Genomic DNA, 9,647 nt, shown 5'->3' with positions numbered 1-9,647 from the left:
GGGCCAGTGCTCAGAGCGGTTGCAGGTGGTACCAGGAAGGCCTGAGGTGTGGTCCTCTCCACCTCCTGAGCCCGTTTAGGGGTTCTGAGGAGCTGACCCACGTATGGCCCTCGGCATGCATACCCACAGGCTAGCCTCCCTTCCAGGAAAGGGCCCCAAACAGGAGCACCCAGGACAAGGTAAGAGGCTCCCTGAACCCCTGTGCAGGGGCAAGGGGCTGGTAGGGGTCCAGGTCCAGTTCCCCGTCCTGCCAGAGATGTCACTGTCACTTTGCTTCCTGCTTTCTTCCCTGCTTCCTGGCGGATGGTGGCTTCTCCAGTGTGGCCTCTGGGCACGGCCAGCCCCTGCCTCGGGCAAGGTGGGTGTTCTGGGTGCAATGGCCCTAGGGCAGCAGAGTGTGGGCAGGGCCCCCAAGGCTGGGCCCAGGCCCATTTCCGAGCCTGCAGGAAGCTGTCCTTGCTACCTTGGATGGGAGCCATGGTGTGGCTGGGCCTGGTACAGTCACGCCCCCCCACCTCTGCCTGTCACCTAGTGCTCGTGTTTAGCTGCTTGCCGTCACGTGCACACCTGTGCCTGCTCACCTGTGTGCCCTCCACACCCCCACCCTCTGAGTTTAGTCCCCTTCCCAAGAGGGTGCCGACTCCCACGGCCCGGCATCTGCAAGGCATACACGTGCCAGCATCCACCAGCTCCAACGATCCCATGTCTACGTGAACATGTGTGCGCACCTTCACGTCTTGGCCCATGGCAGGGACAAAGGTGCCCCCACCCTTCTCCACCTGCCATGGCTTCCTGAGGGCTACAAGTGGCGGCTGGGGTGGGGAGTGGTAGTGTCGGGGACCACTCTGAGACCTGCCTTGCTTGCTGTGTATCTCTAGGCAAGTTCCTGCCCTCTCTGTGCAGCCTTGACTACCCCAACCAGACCTAGGGCTGAGTCCTTCATTAGGAGCAAGAAGCCAGGTGGCGGTTCCTAGTGCTCTGCACCCGTCCCTACAGTGACCCCAACTCTCCAGGACTGGGAGACAACAGCCATAGCGCACCCTGTGATCTAGGGGAGCCCCTCGGTGGTGCGAATGGTTCACACGCTCAGCCGGTAACAGGAGCTAGAGGTTCAAGTCCACCCAGAGGCCCCTCGGAAGAAAGGTCTGGTGATGAGCTTCTGAAAGATCAGCTGTGGAAACCTCCAGAGCACAGCTCTTGTGATACACACAGGACCCCCGTGAGCTTGAACGGGCCCCAAAATAACCGTGTGCGCGCGCGTGCGCATGAGTGCGTGTCTGCATGTGTATGTATGTGCGTGCACGCATCTGGGATCCCTTGACTTGGTCTCTGCCTGGGAGGCAGCCCCTTCCTGTTCATGAGCTGCCCCCTGACCTCCAGGGCCACAGAGATGACCATGAGCTGAGAGATCAGATACGTTTTAATGGGGGGCTTCTGGGAGGGTGGCACCCACCGAGCCCACGGCCCGCCTGCTCTTGCCACCCGACTTGCCCTTCTGGGTGGATGTGGGGCCAGCCTTCTTCTTGCCACAGCTGGCCGTGTCGGGCCGCAGGCAGGGGGCCGGGGGGTCAGTGGCTGGGGGTCCCGGGCGCGGCGGTGGCGGCCCCTCATCCAGCGCCTTGAAGTTGAGGTAGTCCGCGTTGCACACGGCGTCCAGGATCTCAGGCACATTGTAGTCGAACGACAGCAGCTCGTCGGGCAGGTGCAGCGAGCGGATGTCGCCGGAAGAGTCGTCGCCACCGCCTCCACTGTCAGGCCCAGCAGCCACGGCCGGGAGCCTGCGCGGGCCGCCCTCAGGCTCGCTGCGCCCTGGCAGGCAGTCGAAGAGCTTCATGGCGTCCTCCAGCAGCACCTTGTCGGGCAGCCCCGAGGCGCGGGCTACCTTGGCTGCCGGGGCCTCACCCACCACCAGCGCACGGGCCGCTGCTGGGGCCTCAGCCGGCATGGGCAGCTGTCCCGGCCCGGTTGGCAGCTCCTTGGTGGGGAAGGCTGGGGGCTCGGCAGGCCAGGCGGTGGCCGCCGCAGGCCCCCACTGGCTGAGGCTGCCCTCGAGGTGGCCATAAGCACCAGGTGGTAGCAGTGGTTCGGCGGGCAGCGTGAGCAGCCGTGGTGGCAGCTTGTCCTTGGGGGGGGGTGGGGGGGCCAGCTCCACAAAGGTCGGGGGCCCCCCATCGCCTACAAAGCCCAGGCCTTCGGGCCCAGGCCCCTCAGGTGGGAAGTAGGGCATGAGGTACTGGGGGGCCCCGGGCACCGGCTGGTAGGGGGTATACGGGGGTGGTGGTGGCCCCGGAGCCTTGAGGTAGTGCTGGGGTTCTAGAAGGTAGGTGCCTGTGGAGGCGGGGCCCCCAGCTGGGCCCCCTGCTGGCCCGCCGCCCGCCACCACCAGCTTGTACAGGGCTGACTGGCCAAAATCAGAGGTGGCCCACTCGATGCGGTAGATGCGGGGGTCAAAGAAGCAGCCACACGGAGCCATCTGGAGACCTGCGGCCGGGGGTGGGGGCCTGAGAGGGCTCCCGTCAGGGCACAGGCCGTGTCCAGGGGGCCACTGGGGAAGGGGGACTGGGGCCCACCAGGCACAGGGTCATGGGCCTTGTCCTGGAAGGCTCACTAGGCACGGGGTCACAGGCCTCATCCTGGGGGGCCTGCTGGTGACAAGGTCATGGGCCTTCTGTGGGGCTCACTGGGAACGGGGGGACAGGTCTTGTCTGGGGGACCCACTGGGGACAAGGACACACTTTGTGTCCTAGGGGACCTACTGGGAGTCAGGGACGCAGGCCTTGCCTTCCTGTTCCACCAGGGCACAGGGACATGGGTCCTGCCCTCACGGGTCCTGCTATGGTCCAGCAGGCAGGGAAGGCTGGGCTCTGCCCACTTGAACCCCACACCCCAGGTCCTGAGAGTGAGGGGAAGCCAGTACCTGCGGGAGGGGCTGGAAACACCTCTTTCTCCGGGTTTGGGGAGTGATACAGGCTGGAGGAACCTGCAGACAGAAGCAGTGGGTAGGTCCTGAGTTGGATGGGCAGGGCCCTGGGCCCCTGTCCCACCCTGTGCTGCCCTGGGGGGTCCCTTACCCACTGCTGGGAGTGCCTCCGCACAGGCCGCAGGCTGCCTGGCTGGGCCCTCGGTGCTGTCCAGACCCTGGGGGCTGAAGCCTTCTTGGGGAGCAGAGGGTGCATAGAAGGGCTTGGGGTGCTGCATAGGGAGGTAAGGAGCCCAGCCCAGGCCAGCCAGGAGGGAGACAGTGGGAGCGCAGGCGGCCCACCCAGAGAGCAAGCTCTGAGTCCTGCAGAGTTCTGTTTGCCTGGTTACCCTGGGCAGTGGGTTCTAGGCAGCCACCCATCCAGTGGCCAGGATTCCAGGTACAGGGGGTGGGGGTGGGGGTGGGCAGGAGGCAGATGGCGAGCTGAGGCCGATCAAAGGCAGTATCACCAAGGGTGGGAAGCTCCTCTGCTTCTCCACCTGCACCCACAGGACCCACCTAACTGTTCCAGGCCACTTCCTCCAGGCAGCCTGCCCTGATCTGCACCCACACAGGCCCCAGTCCCAGTCCCCTCCCTGTCTTCCTCAGGGGTCACGGCCTGAAACCAGCACCCCCCAGCATGGACTTGGGCATGTGGAGCCTGCTGACTGACGAGAAGCAAACAGGGGGCCAGAGGAGGGAGACCCCTGGGTCTGGCCACCCACAGCACAGTGGGGACAGGGACAGGCCTGGGTGTGTCGAGATAGACTAGGGGCCAGGATGGGGTAGCCTCAGGGTCACAGAAGGGCCTCAAAGTTAAAAGAATAAAATTTATTGTCTGCTTCACACACTCAGGGAACCCAGTGCACTCAAACACTGCCCGCCACCTGGCCTGGCAGCTACTTATATGAGTTGGCCTTGTGCTTGGGCAGAAAGACGAAGGTGGGTGGCACGGGTCCCAGCAGCATCTCACTGTGAGGAATGGGCGGGGTCAGGTTCAGGTGCAAGTGCACCCCCCCCCCCAGCACACGCCCTGCCCAGCCATCCCCCGCCCCTGCAGCAGGGCCCACCTGATGCGAACCCAGTCGGCCGAGTTCTGGCTGGCCATGAGCGTCTCCAGGTAGTCACGACCCAAGTAGTACGGGGGCCGCTCGTTGATCTTCTGTGGCAGCCGCTCCAGCAGGCCCACCGGCACATACCTGCAGGAGAGCAGGGTGACCAGGGGTGGGGGCCCAGGCTGGAGCCGGTCTCTGCCCGCCAGCCACCCGCCAGCCCCACCTGCACAGGAAGGAGAGCCACTCAAGCAGGAAGCGGCGGGTCTTCTCCACGCCCTGTGTATCCGAGCCCCAGTGCTCCAGGCCGTAGTGTGTGAAGTCCCGCAGGATGTCCAGGCGCTCGGACGACGAGATGTCCCAGTGGCGCTGCTCCTTGATCTCCGTGAACAGCCACGGCTTGAGCAGCGCGCCGCTGCCAGTGGGTGGGATGGTTACAGGCAGCCATCGCTGCCCCAAATGGTTAGGGCCCAGGGGCAGCTGCCAAGCCCATACTGACTGCCTGGCCTGAGCCCGAGACCCCAGCCCCCACCTGCCGAGGGGCCGCTGCCCCCACACCCACCACCCGGCCTGGGCCTGAGACCTCGGCCCCCACCTGCCATGGGGCCGCTGCCCCCACACCCACACCCCCCCCCAGCCTGAGTTTGGCCCAAGCTGCACGGCTCCTTAGGCTGCTAGACCCAGCCTAAGCCAGAGCCCTAAACCCCAATGCCTCCAATCCGAAACAGCACAGATGTGGTCATGTGACCATCCAAGTCCCAAAATTTCAGTCCATGACAACCAGCTGTAGAAGCTGCCAGGCCCCTGAACTACAAAGCCCGGCCTTGTTTTGCCCTGGATGGAAGAGCAGCACACTGGGTGGGGGGCGGGGGGAAGTGCAGGTCAGCTGGGGTGCACCCGGGCTCACTCACCGGGCAATCATGACGCCAGTGACACCAGTCTGCATGGCGCGGTTGGCATCCTCATACGACAAGATGTCCCCATTTCCTGAGGAGACAGAGGCGCGGGTCTCCAGGCACTGCATGGGTGGTTCACGGGGAGGGCAGTGGGCAGGGAGGTCTGGGCACCCACCAAACAGGGGCATGGGGCTGGCGGCCTTCACGCACTGCTCAATGTACTGCCAGTCAGCCAGCTTGGTGTAGCGCTGCTCCCGTGAACGGCCATGGAGCTGGAGGAGAAGCAGCCGCAGAGGGAGGGAGGCAGAGGGAGACCGAGAGAGACAGACTGAGAGGGAGAGAGTCACAGAGAGAGAGACAGTCAGAGACAAGACAGATGTGGAGACAAAGCCTCAGACACAGACACAGCGACAAGAGACAGAGTCGGAGCAAGACCGTACAGAGACACCGTCAGAGAAAGAGAGAGAGAGCCGTTGACAAGAGACACAGAGACAAAAAGGAGAGGTTCAGAGAGACACAGAGGAGTCAGAGATGTAGAGGAAGTGGGAAGGACCATTAGCAGGGAGGCCTCCTGCCCGGAGGCCCCGATGCCTGCTCCCAGGGACCCACCGTGACCAGTGCCGCGCCCCAGGTCCGCAGCTCCGGCAGCAGGCGATGGGCCAGGTTGGTCCGCTCCTGGACACCCGTGCGGATCTTCACCGTCAGCGGTACGTCCAGCACCTGCAGGGATGGTGGAGGGTTGGGGGTGCGGTTGGGGGCCAAGCTGAGAGGGGAGGACGTGGGGGTGTGGGCCAACACGGGGTGCACCTGGTTCATGCCGAGGACGATCTGACGGAACTTGGTGGCGCGGCTCATGAGGGCGCAGCCTCCGCCCTGAGAGGAAGGGGCCGAGTGAGCGCAGACCCAGGCTGGCCGCTGCCCCACACCCTCAGTAACAGGACACACGGACATGTGAGGCCCAGGGAGACCCTCAGAGCCCCACAGGGCCATACACATGCCCACAAGCCCCACCCTGCAGGCTGGTTCAGCTGGGGAACACAAGGAATGGCATCTGCCAGTGGCCAGAGCCCCAGACCTCCGCCCTATGCTTTGCCTGCCCGCCTGGGACTCCTGGGCCAGGGGCCACCACCTTTTTGTACACAAGGTCGATAGGGCAGCCGACGTTGATGTCCACGAAGTCCACCTCAATGGTGCGGTTCAGCAGCTCCGCGCACCGGGTCATGGTGTCTGGGAAGGCACCCTCGAGCTGCGTGGAGGCAGGGCAGGGTGATGGGCACGTCCACCGCAGGGCTCCAGCCAGTGGCTTCCTGTCCCTGGGCCCCCAGGGTCCTCAGGGGATGGAAGGAGCTGGCACCTTCAAGGTACCTGGCCCTATGCTAAGACCACCCACCCTTTGGGGTGGGTCAGGCCTAGGTGAGCCTCACCCCTGCTGGCCTGCTCCCTCCCCTGCCCTCTCCCTCAGGGTGGTCACTGACCTGCACCCCAAAGAGGTCCTCGCTGTGGTGCCGTTTGAGCAAGGCCCACTCAGATGTCTGGCCCTGCAGCAGGCTGGTGCAGACAGCCATCTCCCCGCAGGTCACGTCTGCCCCGAAGCGCTTGCAGATCCGTCGGAACGGCAGGTTCCCGCACTGGGGGCAGCGGGGCGGGGCTTCATGAGAGCATAGCAGGTGGCAACCCCAGACACCGAGCCAAGCCCTGAGGACCCCCAGGTGGGGACAGACACTGGGCACTTGGCACTGTTGGGGTGACCGTGCCACCACCACCTGCCCCACCCCACCTGCCTCCTACCGTGGTGAGGGGTGCCAGGTACAATTTGCCACCAATGTCCAGCTTGAGGGGAAAAAAAAGCACATTGAAGCCCAACCCTCCTACCTGGGGCCTGAGGCCTCTCAAGCCTCCGCTCTTCCCCCACTTCCACTCTATTAGAAAGCTCTTACTCAATCGTCAAAGCCCCAGTCCCTATGCCCTCTCTTCCCCACTGCTCCCCTCTGCCCCAGCCCTGACCCTCTGGGACTGGGCACACATAGACAGCTCTTCCTTGCCCCCAGACTGGGGCTTCTTGAGCAATGGAGCATGGAAAGGGAGTCTGAGAAGGCACTACTTATCACATACCCGCTTCTTCTCACAGGGCCTCAGCCTGACTATGTCCTCATCTGTCAGGGTTCCACAGGTCTGCACAGGACTGCTGGGAAGGGCCTGCTGAGCATCACCGCTGCCCTGCCCGGGAGCACCCTCAGCCACGGGGCCCTCAGGGGTGACAGGCGCAGTGGCAGCAGAGGTGAGGCCTGGAGGCTGGCCCTGGCTTAACTGGCGAAGGGCCTGCTCGGCCCGCTCGAAGCAGACTTTGCGCTTCCGCAGCTGCTGCTGTAGGGCCTTGTCCAGGCCGTTTCGGACGGGTGGGGGTTGGGCCCCTCGGGCCACCACCTCCTCCCGAATGAGGTTCTGGCCCTCAGGTCCCAGGTGGGCCCCAGCGAAACGGCAGGTCACGCCATAGGGGCACTTGCCGAAGGTCTCAAACAGCACGCAGTGGGGGCCTAGGTCAGCTGGCTTGTTCTCCAGGTAGAGGCCCACATCGTGCTGGAAACGGCAGCGGTCGCCATAGAAACACTTGGTGGCTGACCCCTGAAGGGATATAAGGGGAGAGCATGAAGGAGGGCAGCCTGGGTCTGAGCTCTGACCCCCTCTTGGCTGTGTGTTTGTGCACAAGTCAGTAACCACACTGTGCTATGGTTTCCTGTTCTGTAGAATGGGAACAGTAAGGATACGTACTTCATGACATCACAGGGACTAAACAGGGAACAGGGAGCTGCACACTGAAGTCCTCTATAACTTTCTAGCAGAGTTACCCCAGTGGAGAGCCCCATGTGGTCACATTCACCTGGACCAGGGAGGGGCAGAGCCTGTCCCCATCATAGTGGTTGGGCTTCAGGTGAGGCCGGCCCTTGTTCTGGCCTCGGGCCCTTTTCTGAGCCGGTGGCTGCTCCTGGAGCTCAGCTGCCTTCTCCTTCTGTTCATCTTCCGTCTGCCCATCCTCCAGCCGGACCCGCTTGGCCTCAGGCTCAGCCAGGTCACAGCCATCAGGTTCCACTGCCTCTGTTTCCCTGGAGGCCTTCTTCTGCCCTCTGGCTTCCAGGAATTCGTGAAACTGCTCCTTGGTGGTGAGGTACCTGCCAGCGAAGACGGTAGGGAAAGGAGGGTGGTCCAGGAGTCCCTCCTCTGAGCTCAGATTCAATGAACACTGGGGAAGGGGGAGTGAGAACAATGGCCCCTGCTAAAACGCTTTTGTTAACGGGAAGTTTCACTACTCAGGACCAGCCAGCTTCAGCCTTGGCGCACCTCAAGGCCAAAGAAGGACCTGTTTTATCCCTGCGGCGTTACTACCCAGAGTCTGTAGAGGCAAGGAGCTCTAGTAGCATAGTGCCCAAGGCACTTGACAGCTAACCAGAAGGCTGGCGGTTCAAACCCACCAGCCACTCCTCCGAAGGAAGATGGGTCAATCTACTTCCGTAGTGATATCGGCTCGGAAACCCAAGGAGGGGTCGCTATGAGTCGGGTCCGACTCGAGGGCACATCACAACAGCCCAACAACAACAACAGCAATAAACCCCGGTCACGTTGAACGAAGGAAAACTACAAATCCCAGGATGCCTTGCAGGATGGACCACATAGCTACATTTCCCAGCATAACCTTCGGCTATTCTTTCAAACACTGCAAGCCCCAGAATGCATTGCGGCCTCCTCCTCAAACACCGCCCACTCCGGCATGCCCCTTGGTGTCCTTCGCGCATGTGACAGCCCACAACGTGCGAGATCTCAGGTCTCCCTGTTGACCTTGCGAGGCGGAGGAATGGCTCCGATTAAAAAGGCTGCGAGCTTCCCTCCCACCGCCGCTGCCCCATCTCCCGGCATGCACCGCTTGCGCCCCGCTATGGATGCCGGGAAGTCCTTAAGCGGTTTCCCCCGGTTCCAGCGACTCACTGAGATTTAATGGGCGCCACTCCCCGTTCTGGCGCGCTGGCTGTGGAATCTCCACCACCGTCTACTGAGGCCTCATCCGCCGCTCCCTCCGCCATCGGCCCCCCTCACGCTGGATCCGGAGAGTAGCTGGAAAGTCTTCCGGGTCGCGTGCGTGTCTCTTTGATTGTGCTGGACAAATGCGCATGTGCAAGGCGCTCCATACCTGTCATTGCGCACATGTCGACGTGACGGGGCGGGGCCTCTGGGGGCGGGGCCTCGAGTCCCAAATGCATACTTGGGAGCTTTTTGTAAGGACCTGAGGAGGTTGGTTATCTTAAAAGGGACCGCTAACTGGCAGCCCAGGCGCCCCAGTCCTCACACTAGACTGTAGTTTTCCTCCTGGGACTTTTGAAAATTTAGAGTACTTTTGGTTACAATCACTGTGGGAAATAGTATGTTGCTTCCTTAAAAAATTAGAAGGGAGGGTTTATATATGGAAGGAAATTTTCTTTGTCCGTTTCCAGGGGTGAGAGGGGAGGGGAGGGAACACTGCTAGATAGGTAGAGATAAGTATTGATTTGGGTGAAAAGAAGGGCAATGTACCAAATGTGAGTGACCAACAGGCCGCATTAAGGAAGAGGAAGACATAGAGAGGTGCATGGGAGGTGCAGACAACAAAGATGAACCCTTTTGCACATACAGTACTGCATTGTCAGTGATGGCAAATATGGATATATGGGTGGGTATATGGGTGCACAGGCTGAACGATTAGATATGTCTATG

General features: G+C 62.2%; 2 protein-coding genes across 2 annotated transcripts in view; both read right to left on the bottom strand.

Moving 5' to 3' along the window:
* The window catches only part of PRR22 (proline rich 22), a 7,229-nt gene extending 4,031 nt beyond the window's left edge, over window positions 1-3,198 (bottom strand). Inside the window, exons 1-4 of the mRNA XM_007954493.1 lie at window positions 3,072-3,198; window positions 2,918-2,980; window positions 1,454-2,481; window positions 671-812 (exon numbers count right to left, since the gene is read on the bottom strand). Coding sequence (XP_007952684.1) covers window positions 671-812; window positions 1,454-2,481; window positions 2,918-2,980; window positions 3,072-3,198 — 1,360 coding nt within the window. The remainder of the gene's footprint in view (window positions 1-670; window positions 813-1,453; window positions 2,482-2,917; window positions 2,981-3,071) is intronic.
* A 660-nt stretch (window positions 3,199-3,858) lies between these two features.
* DUS3L (dihydrouridine synthase 3 like) lies at window positions 3,859-8,980 on the bottom strand. The gene is made up of 13 exons (XM_007954462.1): window positions 8,886-8,980; window positions 7,786-8,074; window positions 7,020-7,529; window positions 6,696-6,737; window positions 6,383-6,535; window positions 6,037-6,153; window positions 5,715-5,780; window positions 5,517-5,627; window positions 5,083-5,179; window positions 4,923-4,998; window positions 4,238-4,426; window positions 4,030-4,158; window positions 3,859-3,931 (listed from the first exon to the last, which is right to left on the bottom strand). Exons 1-13 carry the CDS (start codon window positions 8,978-8,980, stop codon window positions 3,859-3,861), a joined length of 1,947 nt encoding a protein of 648 aa, XP_007952653.1.
* Window positions 8,981-9,647: the final 667 nt, after the last annotated feature.

This window comes from Orycteropus afer, unplaced genomic scaffold (assembly GCF_000298275.1).
Source record: "Orycteropus afer afer isolate SDZICR_OR568_19922 unplaced genomic scaffold, OryAfe1.0 scaffold00461, whole genome shotgun sequence".
In the NCBI taxonomy this organism is placed as follows: Eukaryota; Metazoa; Chordata; class Mammalia; order Tubulidentata; family Orycteropodidae; genus Orycteropus; species Orycteropus afer.
The sequence above is the reverse complement of the archived record's forward strand: the minus strand, read 5'-3'. Positions and strand labels throughout refer to the sequence as shown.